Raw genomic sequence first — 16070 nt, forward strand, 5'->3', positions numbered from 1 at the left:
AAAATATTCTACACAAAATACAAAGAACCACAACAAAGAATGTTAATTAATTTAAATTTTATTTTCAAAGAATGTTTCTTTTTTTAGTTACTTTTAAAAATAAAAATTAATTAAACACAAGACATATGTCCCTGAATTGCTCCATTAATTTACATTTTATTAAAAAAATAAAATATTTCAATAAAGAAACCACAACAAAAAATCGATTAATTTAAATTTCGTTTTTTAATGATTTAGGTTGAAAATACATCAAATCATACTTCTACATAAATTGTTAATTTGTGGAAATTCACTTACAAACTGCTCAAAACTTCCGAAGTATTCTCGTGTGTAGCCACTTGTAGCGTGATCCAAAAAAGGCTGTTTTTTAACTTTTTTAAAATTGAAATTATTTGACTCAAAATACACAATAATGCCCATGTTCCGGGATTTTCCATTAATTCACATTTTATTTAGAAAAAAATAAAAGTAAGTGAAAAAAGAAACCACAAAAAAAGCACAGAGGTCCAAAAGAGTGTTTTTTGTAAATGAAACTATCCTACAAAACTTATTTCACACCTAATTGTTCCATGATTTGGGGTTGAATTAACTGAAAAGTGCTGAAAAACGAGCCAAACTGCAGGAAAATTGAAAGAAGAATGTAGCCACGGGAGCAGCATTGCTTTTTATTCTCCACACATTCTTCCATTCATTCAGATTTGATTTCAACAGTATCAAAGGAAAAGTGGAGAAAAAGGGCTCATGGTTGCTGAAGGTCTCGCCTGCTTTGATGCACTTGATCGTTCCCACACGTCAATGATGCCACGGCGCTGATCACATGACTCCACACAACAGCAAGCTTCGATGGAGATGCGTCTGCACAGGTCTGTGCTCTGCCCCAGGTGGTCACACGGCCATGCCCTCTGCTCCTGAGCTCTGCCCCTGGGGGGCGCCGGCATCCAGCTGCAGGGCCAACAGTGGCTCCTGGACGGGCTTCCCTGCCTTCTTGAGCTGGGCTAGCAGCATGGCACGCAGCAGCGGGGGGTAGTGGATGTAGCGAGGGGCGGGGTCAGGGAGCGGCTGGAAGTCCCGGAACGTCTGCTCCATGTGTTTGGGGACGACGCGCCAGTCGTGGTACATGACCTTGTCCACCTCCTTCACATCCTCTTCCTGTTTCCCTGCAGGAAGAGAAGCCCATCACAGAGAGGAGGCACAGCACACACGAGTGTGGCCCTCACTGGGCCACGTCCGTCCTACCTCTGAAGGTGAGGACGCCCCAGGCCTTGCCGTGATCCATGTTCTAGCAGAGAGCAGAGGGCATGGTTAGTGGGCGCAGTGGCGCCGGGCAGCGCTGTCACTCACCTCGGCCGTGTAGTCCACTCGGACCCGGGTGATCTGCCAGTAGCATGGCTCGCTGTGCTCCTCCAGCCAGGACTTTCGGGTGAAGAGGCGGCCCACGCCAAACATGCGCATGCCGGCCATGAGAGAGAAGAGGCGACACTCTCGCCGCACGTCCTGCCAGGCCAGCACAGGCAGCCTGCCGCCGCTCAGTGGCCGCCGCATGCTCTCATAGTCTAGGGCGTATTTCTCAGAGTCCCGGGGGCGGCTCTTCAGCTCCCGGTATGCTCGAACCTTCCGCGCCATTTCGGCAATGGCACGGATCCGTTTCCTCTTCACCATGACGGGGGGAGGAGCCGCACTGGGGGAAGGTTTGACAAAAAAGACGCATCATCTGAATCAAAACTCAGAATGAAAAAATGACACCGACAATGACGTTCACACTCGGACTTATGACGTCACCGACTCTGAATGACCATTTTGAAATGGAGCAGGACAACAAAACATCATCATCGCGAGCGCACTCTTTAGGGAGTTTAGTTTCACCGACAACTGACGGAACCGGTGACCCAACCGTTTGAATGTTGTCTCCCGTGCGCACCTCACGGCGTCAAATCTGCTCAGCTTACGGACCAACTCCGCGTCTGTTGAAGCGTCCACACCTTGTTTTACGACTCCGTAGAGAATGTGTTTGGTTCAAATAGCGAGACGTCCGCGAAGCACAAGTTGACCTCCTCGGTTCTGCGCGTCACTTCCGCTCGTGAGTCCCGCCACACAATCTGCTCCGTGTGGAAACAGCTCATCAGTTCCGCTGTGACTCCGCTCCACCGAGTCACTTGGTTGAGCGAAATGTATTAACACGCTATTTAATCATATTTTGTTTTCTTAGACGATGTAACATTTTTATGTTTAACAATCGCGTTGTGATGTTGCGCATTACAATCATTTAGGTTAGTTATTGAATATTTCAGTTTCCCTGCTGCTGACTGCTGCAGGCTTGTCCTGATGTTGACTGGAAAACCAAAGTTGTCTGTCTGAGCTGAGGCTGACGATGCGACTGCTTTTGGAGCAGAAAACAATAAACCAAAACGATTATTTCAGACTGTATTTTATTTTCAGCTGAAAGTCATGCTGTCAGGTGTGAAGGCAGCAACAGACTTTGCACACCGTCGTGTTAATAGTCCACGGTTTAGAAGAAACACAGTTCCCCTATTTACACTGCAACAGTTAGAAAAGTGCATCAATGTAAATGTGACACTTGGAAATGAAAGAAAACAGCTGGGCGCTTCTGGATCCAGGACTCACGTCTGGACTGCCCCGAACACATCAAGACGTTTATTGCATAATAAGACTTCTGAAGAAGAGCTGGCAGGGAGGCGGAGCTCCAGCTGAGCTCAGCCACCAACGGTGCTGTGATTGTCAGCAGACGCTGAATCCAGACAAAATGCCACACAACAAACAGGATTATAATTATAAATAGTCTTCAGCTCTAAGTGCTACTGCAGGAGGAACTGGGGGGTGTAACACAGAAACTGGGCTCTGCCTCGGAGAGGAGAAAAGTCCAAATAAGATTCCCTCAGTAATGTATGAGGAAATCTGAACGCATGTAACGAGTGGCTGTGGCAGCCTCAGCGGTGAGGGACGGGTGAAGACGGACCAGGGTGAAGGGTCAAGGGTCGCGTGTTGATGCAGTGGATTCAGTTCCACAGAGTCAGAGAGCTTGGCAACAGAAACCCACGGTACAACAGGTAAGACATTGTTGTGCATACTACATGTGAAGAAACAATACTGATGAGCTTAGCAGTATTTGGGGTCTGAGTCTGGATCACGATTGGCTGCAGATGAACCACGACCCAACACGTCCTTCAAATCAATGGCGTGGCGCTGCTCTGCGTCACGTCCAGCGGCATCTCTTCCTGCGTCCTGCCTCTGGGTCCAACACGCAGCCCTCCGAGTCGCTGCCAGGCGAGGACGGTCCTGCTGGCGGAGGCGCTTGGCAGCAGGGCTCGGGGTCAGACTCTTCTGTGAAGCCACCGTTGAGACTGAGGACCCAGCCCAGCTTGTTGTGCAGCAGCTGGCGCAGGCCCGGCGGCAGCGGCAGCACGTCCAGTGTGTCTATGCAGTCAGGCAGCAGCCGGCGGAGGCGAGCGCAGCAGAGGTAGAGCAGGGAGGTGGGGGCAGAGCAGGAGCGGATCACCTTCATGCTGCTCTTGGCTGCAGTGGAACAGGCCATCGGGTAGAACCTCTTGTTCTGGAGCTCCGTGGCAGCGACGCCTGTGGGGAGAGAGCAGACATCAGAGTCCTTGGAGCCCTGCAGACTGAACATGGAGCACATCTGAAAGCAGACTCCGAAGAAGGCCTCTGGCACCCAGGGCGGGAATGCCCGCTCCTACTCACCGATACACTTGCGGTTCTTGAAGAAAGTCAGCGTGCCATGCCACATGTCCAGATGGAGTCCGATGATGGAGCCCTGTCCAAAGCGAGTGGAGAAGTTCATCTTGTCTCCTTTGTGATGCAGCAGCCCTGGATAGAGAGCCATCAGAAACAGTTGGCTTCCAGAAAGTTCCAGCTCTACCCAGTGGTGCCGCGCGCTCACCAGTGTAGGACAGCCCCCAGCTGTTGGCGTCTTTACCCAGCAGGCTGCAGAAGGTATGTCTGTACTTGTCCAGGTTCACGTCGGAAGTTCCGATTCCAACCATCTGTACCGAAGGAGAAGACCTCATGAGGACAGGCATAGCTGCACTCGGAGGCGGAGCTTTACCATGTCTGTGCCGTACACCGGCGACGTCATCTTGATCTCCCAGAAGTGCTGGCCGTCGGCCAGTTCTTTGGAGCCTCGGATGGCAGCGGTTCCACAGCTGTACTCTGAATGGAAGTTGACTTTGCGATTGTCACAGGTCAGCAACGCCGTTGATCGGCTGCCAACATCCCAGACCCAGTCAAACTCTGCAAGACAGACCGGAGCTCAGCACAGGCCGGGGCTAACAGCGAGTGGGTTTGTGGGTGGCACCTTGGTCGTCCTCTCCACAGTGACAGTCCTTCACCAGGTAGAATCCTCGCAGGCGAGTGTTGTGGCTGGTCTCAGCCTGAGAGTCGCAGCGGCAGTAGGACTCCCCGGTGACAGGAACCGCACTGGGCACCGGCTGAACCATCACCGGCGAGAAGTCCGCCTCCGAGTCAGAGTCACTGAACTTGAAGGACAAGACGGAGAAAGATGAGCAAAACATTGGTCCAGTAGAACAGAAGAGTGCTGACCTCCAGGCGGCTGTAGTTCCACTCCTCGCCTTCGGAGGCCAGCACCAGCGCACGAGCGTCAGTATCCCGCCGGATGTCGCTCCAGACGTATCGCCACGCTCGACTGTTACGGCTTCTCCTGGACATCTCTGCCACGGTCTCAGCGGGAGAAGACGACAGTTGCTCTGATCGGGAGGAGCTCAGCCGTCAACAAAACATCTGGCAAAGCAAACAGTCGGAGATCAACAGGACACACAAAAACAGTGGAAATCCAGACCATGAAATTCAGAGTGCTGGTTCAGGAGAGCTGGCTCCAAAGACACGATTCAACAATAATCCAGAACCGTATCAACTGATTCCAGATCATCAACCACCATCAGGATCAACAAAGCTGCTCTGTGTAACAGCTATCGCTGGAGCTACACCACTGTGGGTGGGCCTTCTGGAATCTATGCTCTGAGTTCATCAATAGCAACAGCAACAAGACAAAAATAAAACTCACCCACAGCAGTGCACAATGCTAAGGAGGTCAAGCAGATCCTTGGAGCAGAGATAAAGGAACAAACGTCTCCTTTCTCAGTGAATCCTCCAGCATTCTTTAACCTGATTTTCAACCTGCACAGGACGGCATGTACTCTACTCAGAACACACCTCAGCACCTATAGGACCTGTACGATACACCTTGGCATTAAACTACGCAGAACAGGTTCAGGCGGGTGAAAGCTTGAAAACAAATCTGCAGAAGCAGATGGCAGCTCGACAGCACCGCCAGCTTTAGAGGTAATTCAAATCAAACAAAACTGAATTCTTGTCAAGGATGTTCTTGATCCCTGTGACTTTGGTGAGTTTATAGTGCCTCATCTCGAAAGCAATCGACAATATGTATAATACTATGGCATCAATCGTACCACAAATATTAAAAAGGTTAGTCAAGGCTTCGACTGGATCCTTGTTCAGGAGGTTCTTCACTACAATCCTCATCAGTTTGGCGGGATTCTTGGCTTTAAATTACTTTATGTACAGTAATACGTGTATAAAAAAGACGTGCGCCACAATCAGCCCATCAGTATTTAACATATATCGCCCAAGGCGCTGGAGTAACGATGACTCACCGACATATGATGATGTTGTTGTTGTTGTTGTTGTTGCTGTTGCTGCTGCTGCTGCTGCTGCTGCCGAATGAAACTACAGCAGCTAATGCTAACCAGCTAAGCCAGGTCAGCACTAGTTCGCAGGGTCGGACTGGACACAACCCGACCGAGCCTCTTGGTCGGGACGTGTCCAGTGACCAGCGTGTGTTTGACAGCAGCCGGGAGCTCAGCGGGGGTGAGAGGGAAGGATGCGGGAGGCGGCAGCTGCTAGCTGCTAGCTTAGTCGGAGTCTGCCGCGCGCCCACCGCCCCCACTGCTGAAGAACGGAGAAACAACGTACCTGTTGAGAGAAACATTCACTCGGAGGAATCAGCACCAACCCACAGGCAGCCGGGAGCATCGGGTCCGCGACGGTAGACGAACAAAGGCTCCCCCGGACTGCGACCTACTTGTCAGTCTGAGACCGTAAACACGGCGGTCAGGCGGAGGAGGAGAGGAGGCTGCGACTGTCGCCCTCCGGAGGGAGCGCGCGCGCGCTTCCTTCCTCCGCACGGATGGAATCTGGAGGCCCAACTGTTGGAAGCGCGCGGGCCAGATCTAACGTGAACCACCGCTCCATATGAAACACGTCAGGATTGGGAGCAAGGCATTTCCAGGCAAAGCGACCTCTCCCTGACTGACCCACCAGGGCTCACCTGCCCTGGGACTCCAGTGTGTTTTGGACTGTCAAGCGTGTTCTGTAGCCCAAGGGTTGAATCCCTCAAGGGCCGCCACTGTCGTGTAACTGAACTGGAGGTCCACTTCGCTGAGATGAGATGAGACACAAGAAACACCTCCTTGGCTGAAGTCAAGCGAGTCCAATGGAACCAATGCAGCCATCTCAAAACAAGCAAACTGAGCTTCACAACATGATGTCACCTGTCTATGCTGGCTCAGAAACACCTCGAGATCCCTCAACAATAGTCAGCTAAAGCAGCCAAGGAAGGAACCACCGAGGAGTCGCCTTTGACCTGTTGACCCTGTCTCTCACCACATTGATGTAAACATAAATGAAACTACAACAATAGCAAGGATCTCATAAAGCAGCAACACGAGGCAGTTGAATCAATGGTACTCGAACACCAAAACGAGAGCAGATGTTTGTTTGGAATCTTTTCTTTCTCGCGGAGCCGCTTCCTGTCAGCTGATGCGCTGCGCCTTTAAATTTTGCGACATGTCGTAAAGCGTATCTGACGGTAGCGTTACCCGCGATTTCACCATGTTGCGCGCCTGCCGGTGTCATGTGGAATTTAATTCAAATTGAATCGTGGTTCTTCGTTGTAGGGGGGAGGATGTAAGAACCCAGGCAGCAGCAGAAACGCTGGCTAAACGCGCGCGTCCGACATGTTTGTGTTGGTGGAGATGGTGGACACGGTGCGGATCCCTCCGTGGAACTTCCAGAGGAAACTCAATGACGCTGTGGCCGAGGAGCTCAACAAGAAGCTCGCCAACAAGGTAGGTCTGCTGAAAAGAGCTGGATCTGCTGACGGTGTCAAGCAACGTCCAGAAATATCGCTGCGTTAAAAGTACCCCTTTGATATTATTTCACGACGATTTCGATCATTGCGGTTTGGTGTAAGTACCTGAGGTGGACTGAGCGTCGGTCCTTGCCTGGTCCCGCAGGTGGTCTACAACGTCGGACTCTGCGTTTGTTTGTATGACATCACCAAGCTGGATGACTCTTACATCTTCCCGGGAGATGGCGCCTCACACACCAAAGGTGCGGTGACGTCACTGAAAGCGTTGATCGACTTCACTCATCAATAATCTCAGTTCATTTCAGATACGTTGTTTTCCACCCCTTTCTGGACGAGATCCTGGTGGGGAAGATCAAGTACTGCGGCCAGGAGGGAGTTCACGGTACTTGGGTCTCAGTTGGGGTCTGTCAGTAGGGAATCTCTGGGCTTCAACTTGTGCTTGTGCTGCAGTCACCATGGGCTTCTTCGATGACATCCTCATCCCGCCAGAGTCTCTTCAGCAGCCTGCTAAATTGTATCCCAAATGTGAAGTGTGCAATGGTGCCAGTTACCTTAGCCCTGATCTTCCTGAGCCCAGTCCCCAGCGACGAAGCCGAGCAGGTTTGGCTTTGGGAATACGAGACCGACGAGGGCGCTCACGACCTCTACATGGACCAGGGGGAGGACATCCGCTTCCGAGTGACGGATGAAGTCTTCGTGGACACGTCGCCGACGGGGCCGGCCACCGACACCGCCGCACCAGCCGAGGCAGGACAGCCTGCTTCTGCCCCTAAAGAGGAGGAGGAGGAGAAGAAGGAGGCGCCTTACACTCTGATCGTAAGACCCTTGTCAGCTGAACCAGAATGACCACTCACCAGGGGGAGTTGGAGGGGTCATGTTTGTGTCTAGATATCTGCTGCACTGATGCCTCCGTGTTGGCTGCTTTTGTTCTAGGGCACAATATGTGAGCCAGGACTGGGGTTGCTGTCCTGGTGGAACAGCTGACTCCAGAGCAGTGAAGAAGACCTCAACACGGAGTCAAGCCTGACACTGATGGACAGAGAGTTCCACCTTCCGGTGGTACCAGGGACTGGCTGTCAGCTGCAGATGATTCAGTGGCACTGGAGGCGCGTGTTATCACGTGTCTGAAGCAAGGACCTTGGACGTTTTCTCAAGACTCTGGTTACGTTTTCATCATTTTGGGTTCAGTGTGATTAAAATAAAGTTCCAAATATATTCAGTGTCATCGTGACTTTTCTGCATGTTGTGGTGGATGAACTGTCTCAGACGGGACTTTGCATCACTGACCTCTGACCCCACAATCATGTCACCACAGGACAGTGCTACCGTGGACATTTGTTTTCTCTGGTCATAGGAAGTCAAAGGGGATTAAGGGTTTCAATCCTCCCTTCTGAAGGCCAGTGCTGCTGCTCATGTCACTATGGGAACCAGAGTTTGATCAAGTGGCCTTTATTCTCCCCACAATAGAGACATTTTGGGGGAAATGGGTGGTTTAGATGGTTTGGAATATGAAGTGCAGCAGCGGGAAAGGAAAACAGAAGGCACCAGATCATCACTTGGTCGTGCCAGGACCTCATGAGGGGTTTGTCTCCAGTCACAGCGAGGTCACTAGGCTGGACCAGGTTTGTTCAGGGGGCCGGGTCAGACCGTGGTTTTCCATTTAAACATGAAACGATCAACAGCTGCCAGCGAGACAGGTCACGTGACAGCTTCAAATATGATCCAACATCTGACACAAAGGGAACCGGATACGGTGAGTGATCGTCTTTGAACAGACTCCAAATATGGTGGAGCACCACGTGATCATGTGATGGAGGACTGCCCCGAGAGTGATGACGTGATGGACGAGATGAACCGTGGACATCAAATAAATCTCCCGGCACATTGTTCCATAAAAGGACCGCATGACACATGACAGACGTGAAAGTACGTCATCTCCTCACACGCGCGCGCAGCCGCATCACTCCATCGGCGTCTCCTGCAGCTGCGCAGTGCCAACAGCAGCGGCAGCAGCAGCGTCACGCCAGGGTTTCCCGCGGGTCTGCGCGGATTTAGCGACTTATTTATTTAACTGGTGGTTATATAATAACGGCTGACAACACACGCCCCGGCACGCGGATCTGGACGTCCTCTGTCCGCCAGCACAGCCGAGGTAAGGGCCGCGTTTGGGGGTGTTGGTGCGGCTGCTGGGGGGGAGACGGGCACCGCTTTGTTTTTGGACAGAGTCGGACACTGGCGAACACAAGTGTGCGGATGCAGCGGAAGAGCCGTCTCATGTGTGTTCGTCCTCTGTCGTTGTGCTCCTAATTCGCTTCAACTCGGAAAAGACATCAGACGTCAGCATCAGATGTGTGGACGGCATGTGAGACCTGCTCCCGACATCCGCGGACACCACGGATGCCGTGAACGGTTTGCCCTTGATTTCGATGCCTCTTGTTGCGCTGCGGTCACAGACGCTTCCCGCGTCAGCAGCGTGGAGTCCGGACTCCTTTCATCGCACTTGAGCCGCAGCAAAGTTACAATCTAATCCCGACCCTAACGTGGAATTGATCGGTAGGGATTGATGCGCTGACGTCAGCGACACCCCACTGCTGGTGGCTTCCTGCAGCTGTTCTGACGTCACGCGCGTGCCTGCCACCTCTGCATCATCGCGTGTAGGCGGAGTGGGCGGAGACACACGATATTGTGGAGTAGTTTTTTAAAGACAATGACGGAGGACAAGGGAATAAAAGGCGGCGTGACGCACGCTAATCTCGGGGTAATCCTCAGTATCTGTTCTGTAGATATGAATTATTAATCTCCACATTTGTGTGAGTGAAGCAGGCATCTGCTCCATCAAGGGTTTGGTTTTGGGCTGAGGCTCTTGAGAAGCTGAGCTCCTTCTCAGAGTGAAGGTGGATGAGAACAGATGGACTTGATCTCATCGATCTGAAGCAGCTCAAGGTCATCCAGCTGTGGAACATGACCCCGGACCAACAAACTGCCCTCTGTCTCATTGTTGCTTTCAGTCTGAACATTTGTCGTTTGAGAAAGCGAACTTGAAGACAGTTGTGGAGCCTCTGCCTCCTGAGGCCTGAGACATTTGGTCTCAGGTGAAAGTGTTTCATGGCAGTCAGTCAAATCCAAGGTCCTGATCCCCGAGCATCACAATCCTCAAGACGTCCAGAAAGCGTGGCTGTGTTGGTGTCGCACTCTGCGCTCTGATCTCTGGTCTGCCTCTCCTCGCAGCAGGTCCTCCCACCCACTCTGAGCCACAGCATATCTCCAGGAGACCTCAGAGGACCTTCAGAGGAACGTCAGCACCATGGCAGACCCCAGCCTCACGTCTCCGTCGGACACTCCCCTGCGCTCCCCGAACGCCCCGCTCACAGTGTCCTTCCCCTTCCTGCGGGAACGGAGTGGCCTTTGGGACGACAAGAAGGACAAGGCCCTGCCTGGGGAGCTACCCAGTCCCCTGCCGACCAAGCGCACCCGGACCTACTCGGCGTAAGTAGCCCACCCATGCTGTGCAGTCTGTTTGGATGTGACTGACCCGCTCTGGTCTGGCTCACTTGCAGGACTGTCCGAGCCCACTCAGGCCCTGTGTTTAAAGGTGTGTGTAAGAACTTCTCGCGGTCTCAAGGACACGGCTTCATACAGCCATCTCACGGTGGAGAAGACATCTTTGTTCACATCTCAGAGTGAGTACGAGTCTCTCACACACTCCTGCAGACCTGTGCTCACTAGGTCCGGCAGCTGAACCGAGGTTTTCCTCAGCCACATGGGAGAGACTCAGAGCAGAGCCTCAGCTCCTTCACTTCAGGAGCAGAAGGTGTGGTGGCTTCCATCTGGATGTGTCTGGTCCAGCTGGGCAGAGGCCCCGGGGCAGAGCTCATGTCTCTGGCTGTGTGTCACTGCCCCCTACTGGCTGGATAATCCACTCAGGCGCGAACATTAAATAGTGTGTCCAACTCTGAAGCTTGGCTTTGTTACGTTGAAATCACTGGCTGTTTTTCATTCCTCAGCATTGAAGGCGAGTACGTCCCAGCGGAAGGTGATGAGGTCACATATAAGGTCTGCCGGGTTCCACCTAAGAACCTGAAGGTCCAGGCTGTGGAGGTCAAGATCATCCACCTCAACCCGGGAACCAAACACGAGACCTGGTCCGGACAGATCATCAGCTCATAGACTCTCTGGACTCACTCTCCTCCTGATACTTTCTTCACACGGCGCCGATTCTCCTCCAGATTCAGCAAACTTCCCCTCTTCTGCTCTGGTTCAAGCCTGAGGAAGGTTTATCGGAGCGTCACACAACTGTAGCTGCCGCTCCGAGAACCCTGCTCCCAACTGGCTCCCCAGCAGCGCCTGCAGTGTGAACCGATGAGGTGTATCAAGTAGCAACGCCGGGAGGAGAGCTGCTCCTACTTACTCACTCTTCACACCGGGACTCCGTGGACTGGACTTCTTCCTGCACTAAGAGATGCACTGACCGTGATGTCCGACCTCAAGTACTTCATTCCTGGCGTCAGTCGCCACTAAATTGTTTGTCGTTTTCCTGTGTTGTCGTGTTTGTCTTTTCCGTTGGAGATGTACACGTCTCTGTGTCACTGCCTAACACTGTCACGTCTGAGGACACGTCCTCTGTGTGGACCACAGTGGTGTTGATGATGAAGATGAAGAACACCGCTTCTACTGAGCCTTGAAAGAACATAAAAAAAACAAGAACTGATTCTCAACTTGCTGTGGATTGTTGTGGAGCTGCACTAAAGTTCAAGCCGAGACAAAACCGGAATCAAAGACATGTCCCACCAGAGGACGGTGCATCTCAAGCTGCTCACACTTCACAGTTACAAATATCAAGGTGCCATACGATCGGTGGACTGTGATACAGAGTCGGCTTCGTGCTAAAGAAGCATATGTTACTAACAGCTCATAATGAGGTGCGAATAAGAAAAACACCATTTCTCACAAACATTGTCTCCAATAAAAGTCCAGTACAAGCTAAAGTTCGCCAGTCGCTAGCTGACACTACACAGCTAACTTCAGAAACTCATGCCGGGGAGTGTCTCATGAACGCAGCTGACATCACGGCTGCTATGCTAATGCTAACCGTAGTGCCAGGGAAAGGAAAGCATTTTGGTTCCAACACTAACTTGACTTCAGCGCACAGATATGAACTCAGTCATCCAGCCATTTCATGGTTTAATTATCATTACAGTCCACAGTCTCAGATAAACTTGAAAACCCCAAAACACAAATGGCCTTTTTTTTTACATACAGCATCTGAAGTGGCATAACATGCAGTATAAATAAACACTTCAGTAGTTCAGCAGTGAGTCAGAGAAAGCGGCCCAGTGTTCTGACATCTAGTCAAGTCTCTGCTCCATGTTCAAAAACCAGTTTCCTCCCTCACACTACGGTGTACAGAGTGATCACCAGTGGCACCTCACATGCTTCTGAAACAACCACCATTTAAAAAGCCTTTTAAGAAGTAGTGGAGCTAAAACGTCTTTAAGAATGCGCCGTCCGGACGGCGTAATATAAGCAGATCTCTTCATGTTAAAATCGTTTAAAAACACGCCTGAACTTGCCTCCTGCTCCTCTCCACATGCATTCAAGTCCTATATAAGGTGACAGGTTCCTCTCCATGTCTTTGAGAGGGAAGGAACCTTTAAAGAGGCAGCACGCCCCCCGCAGGTGGGGTCACCGGGGTCTGCAGGGGTCACAGTCCGGTCCTGCGCGTTGGGACCCATGTGGGGGGGCGTCAAAGAACAGCCGTCGACAGAGGTGCGCCGTGTGGTCGGGTGAGTAGACGGTGAAGCCGATGGTCCGCGGGTCGTGGTAGATTTCGTAATCGTTCCCGCCCTACAATACAGAAGAACCTTCTGGACCTCCAAGTATTTGGGCGCTCTCAGACACTGCAGGCCAAACTTACGTCGGACGTCTCGTTGCCAAAGAAGTAGATGGCCTCCAGACCTTCATTCTCCAGCAGCTCCAGGCACAGTCGCTTGTCCCAGCCCTCCGGGAACACGTCGAAGCTGATGAGACCCCCTGAACACACCAGACTCATGACCGCAGGTCGCCACTGGAGCCACGACTCTCCAACCGCCCCCTGGCTCAGAAGGCGTCTACTTTCTGACGTCTTGAAAGGCGGAGACAAACGTGTGCATCACAAGTTTGTGTGACCTCAAACACGGGGGTCATTGCCGCGCGCTGCCACCCGTAGTGATCAACAGGAACTGCAGCCAGAGGTGGTGACTCCAGATGAAGCCCCTGGACTCTTCTTCCACCACCACAGTGACCTTTGAACTCCCTCCCCTCCCGTCTTCTCTCCCCTCAGAGCTGACGACAGTGCAGCCAATCAGAGTGCAGCCTGTGGCACACACCCGCCACACACCTCCATCCTCCACACCTTCAGACTCATCAACAAGTGGTTACACTTAAACATCAGCTGACCTTTAGCTCGACATCAGTGCAGGCTCTCTTGACACACACACAGACAGACACACATAAATCTGCCCCGAGGAGAGAGTGGCACTCGCCTCTTCTGGCACGTAGGCAAACACTGCTGCTGCGGCTCAGTGAGCAGCCACACGGAGCAGAGCTGCTGTGTGGTGTTCAACACAGCAGGCCTCAAAACCAGCTACACTCAGGTTCAGACACAGTCTGGATCAGTGAGTCGCTCACAGAAACTCACTCCAGCTTTGGTCCCGAACCCTTCACACGGATGCCTGCCTTACCTCGAGTGAACCGCAGGCCTTTCCCAGCAAACCTCTCCTTCAGGGCAGTGACAAACTTCTCCCGGATTTTCTCCCTCTGTGGGGGGGGCAGAGCGTCAGGTGACATTAAGGTCATTCAGCTTGCTGGCTCACTCCTCTGTGGCAGGGCTTCAACGGCAGTCAGGACCTGACCTGACCCTGAAGCACCTTGGTCCTGGAGTGAGAGACGCAGTAGGGTCTGAAGTACCTTGTCGATTTCAGAGAACTCCAGCCGCTCCTCCAGCGTGCAGCTGCGGCCAATGGGGGAGATGTTGAGCATCCCGTTCCTGAACTCGATGAAGGTTCCCCTGCAGGTCACAGACCCTGGGACGGTCAGTCCAAACAGCAGGTCTGTGTGTGTGCATGTGTATGTGTATGTGTATGTGTCTACCTCTTCTTAGGGAGCTTGATGAGCCCCATGTAGCTGAGGCAGAAGTTGATCAGGTCCTGCAGCAGCTCTTCACCCAGCTGGTTCTGGATGGCCTGCCAAAAGACCAGAGTCCGTCAGGAGCGACTCACTCACAGGTGCCACACACTCAACCTTCCCACCATTCCAGGGAGAAGCAGCCCTGGGTGGGAAACACCAGCAGGAGCTGTGAATAATAAGGTGAGGACCAGTCCTGTCGCAGACGGAAGCTCAGTTCACTGAGGAAGCCAACACAGCAAGTGTTTCAGGCTTCAGTGGTGACAGCACCAGCCTGAACAGCTCACCTGCGGCTAAGCGACTGAGGGTTTGTTACATGGCGGACCTGGCTGCTGGTGAGGGGTTAGGGTGAACCAGGTCAGCGGCCAACTGCTGGGATCTCAGCGAGTACCGCTTCAGGCTGCGTGATTTCTGTTTTTCCAGCTGGCTCAGCAGGACCTGCCGAGCCAGCTGGAAACAGGACTACACTCATCTGAACAGACCAGTGGTTCCGTTTGCAGGGGAGGACTCACATGTTTGGACAGGAGACGTCCATCTTTGTACTGCACCGTCCCGTTCTCGGCGAACACGTAGTCGAACTTGTGAACGACTGCAACAGAGGACACCCTCAGACCGAGCCGGCCTCCAGCTGAAGACAACCTGACCAGCATGGACCCGCTCAGACTTGGGCTCCACCTAGCTCAGTCCTCTCTCAGCAGCAGGGTTCAGCAGGGTGACCTCACCATCGTCCCCGTCTCCCAGCTGCTCTGCGATCTTGCTGTAGTCAGATCCTCCCACCACTCCGATCTTCACTTTCCTCCGCAGAGCTTGGAAGAACTCATCCAGCCGAGGCTCTATTCTCTGCAGGCAAACACGGGAATGGAGTGAGCGTCTGGCTGCCTGCGCGCATCAACACACCAAAGACGAACCAGAAACAGACTCGCAGCCCGCGGCGGAACCTGGAGCGAACATACAGGTCAGATCAGGGGTGTTATGATCTGACGTCATGTTATGGCGGAACACACCGCCTCACCCGAAGTGACCCAGAGAAGGTCGGAACATCTAACCACGCTCCTCGGCTCATGATGAACCGACCATCATGGGCCAGGCGCACAGTCGGAGCTCACCTCTCTCGGTGCCGTCAGGGTTCCGTCGACGTCAAACAGACACAGAACTCTGCGGTCGGAAGGGAATCCCTGCGATCCCGCCATGCCTGCGCAAACGGCGCATTGAAAACACCGAACTCAGAAGGGTCCGGAGGCAGCTGCTCTTCCCCGCCACGGCACCGTTCAGGGTTCGGTTCGGCAGCGTGACAGCTGCTCTCCGAACCGCGTGCTGAACGAGTCAGGTCTCTATCGCGAATAACACCAGCGAACCAATCAGAGGCGAGGAGAGCATGTGACGTATGGTATGTGGGCGGAGTCAAGTCTCCTCCACGCTCAACAGCAGGAATGACCTTTGACCTCCAGCAGAGCAGAATCTGACGGATGGAGAAGCCGCAGAAACGGGTCACGATCGTCATCATTTCTACTCTTTACTGACACAGACAAGGCTTGGAGTCGTTTGTTGCACAGAACTTTAGCGGCACAACCCAGCACTGAAACACGCTGTCGCAATAAAAACACGAGTCAGCACTGACGCTACCTGCTCAGTCAGCGCTTCCCTCGGGACAAACATGGCAGATCGGTCTCACACTGAAGACGTGGGCGGGGTCAAAGGTCAGAGCAGGTGCTGAAGCAACACAGCTGTATATGCTTCATAACATTCCTCT

The 16070-nt window shown here is 52.7% G+C and overlaps 5 protein-coding genes across 11 annotated transcripts; 2 read left to right on the forward strand and 3 right to left on the reverse strand.

Moving 5' to 3' along the window:
* Positions 1 to 627: 627 nt before the first annotated feature.
* On the reverse strand, positions 628 to 2087 carry mrps34 (mitochondrial ribosomal protein S34). 3 transcript variants are annotated; one of them, XM_053852069.1, is made up of 4 exons: positions 1980 to 2087; positions 1342 to 1678; positions 1237 to 1279; positions 628 to 1157 (listed from the first exon to the last, which is right to left on the reverse strand). In XM_053852069.1, the coding sequence occupies exons 2-4, from the start codon at positions 1657 to 1659 to the stop codon at positions 886 to 888; spliced, it is 633 nt and encodes a 210-aa protein (XP_053708044.1). In that variant the 5' UTR covers positions 1660 to 1678; positions 1980 to 2087; the 3' UTR covers positions 628 to 885. The 3 variants fall into 3 exon arrangements, with proteins under 3 accessions (XP_053708044.1, XP_053708045.1, XP_053708047.1); XM_053852070.1 differs by having other exon boundaries at positions 1892 to 2081; XM_053852072.1 differs by having other exon boundaries at positions 1919 to 2074.
* Positions 2088 to 2409: 322 nt separating this feature from the next.
* spsb3a (splA/ryanodine receptor domain and SOCS box containing 3a) lies at positions 2410 to 6144 on the reverse strand. The gene is made up of 7 exons (XM_053852822.1): positions 5983 to 6144; positions 4573 to 4770; positions 4328 to 4508; positions 4079 to 4263; positions 3914 to 4016; positions 3715 to 3840; positions 2410 to 3591 (listed from the first exon to the last, which is right to left on the reverse strand). Exons 2-7 carry the CDS (start codon positions 4696 to 4698, stop codon positions 3212 to 3214), a joined length of 1101 nt encoding a protein of 366 aa, XP_053708797.1. The 5' UTR covers positions 4699 to 4770; positions 5983 to 6144; the 3' UTR covers positions 2410 to 3211.
* A 51-nt stretch (positions 6145 to 6195) lies between these two features.
* On the forward strand, positions 6196 to 8364 carry polr3h (polymerase (RNA) III (DNA directed) polypeptide H). The gene is made up of 6 exons (XM_053852831.1): positions 6196 to 7136; positions 7305 to 7401; positions 7455 to 7541; positions 7610 to 7673; positions 7744 to 7975; positions 8093 to 8364. Exons 1-6 carry the CDS (start codon positions 7026 to 7028, stop codon positions 8141 to 8143), a joined length of 642 nt encoding a protein of 213 aa, XP_053708806.1. The 5' UTR covers positions 6196 to 7025; the 3' UTR covers positions 8144 to 8364.
* Positions 8002 to 15656, reverse strand: LOC128751645 (phosphomannomutase 1). Its single transcript, XM_053852830.1, has 8 exons — positions 15427 to 15656; positions 15043 to 15160; positions 14833 to 14909; positions 14288 to 14379; positions 14105 to 14204; positions 13879 to 13954; positions 13074 to 13189; positions 8002 to 13003 (listed from the first exon to the last, which is right to left on the reverse strand). Exons 1-8 carry the CDS (start codon positions 15508 to 15510, stop codon positions 12842 to 12844), a joined length of 825 nt encoding a protein of 274 aa, XP_053708805.1. The 5' UTR covers positions 15511 to 15656; the 3' UTR covers positions 8002 to 12841.
* On the forward strand, positions 9100 to 12344 carry csdc2b (cold shock domain containing C2, RNA binding b). 5 transcript variants are annotated; one of them, XM_053852835.1, is made up of 4 exons: positions 9100 to 9311; positions 10391 to 10645; positions 10717 to 10839; positions 11164 to 12343. In XM_053852835.1, the coding sequence occupies exons 2-4, from the start codon at positions 10464 to 10466 to the stop codon at positions 11324 to 11326; spliced, it is 468 nt and encodes a 155-aa protein (XP_053708810.1). In that variant the 5' UTR covers positions 9100 to 9311; positions 10391 to 10463; the 3' UTR covers positions 11327 to 12343. The 5 variants fall into 5 exon arrangements, with proteins under 5 accessions (XP_053708810.1, XP_053708807.1, XP_053708811.1 ...); XM_053852832.1 differs by having other exon boundaries at positions 9102 to 9311; positions 10388 to 10645; positions 11164 to 12342; XM_053852836.1 differs by lacking the exon at positions 9100 to 9311 and adding an exon at positions 9644 to 9917 and having other exon boundaries at positions 10388 to 10645; positions 11164 to 12344.
* Positions 15657 to 16070: the final 414 nt, after the last annotated feature.

Source organism: Synchiropus splendidus, chromosome 19 (assembly GCF_027744825.2).
Source record: "Synchiropus splendidus isolate RoL2022-P1 chromosome 19, RoL_Sspl_1.0, whole genome shotgun sequence".
NCBI classification, from domain to species: Eukaryota; Metazoa; Chordata; class Actinopteri; order Syngnathiformes; family Callionymidae; genus Synchiropus; species Synchiropus splendidus.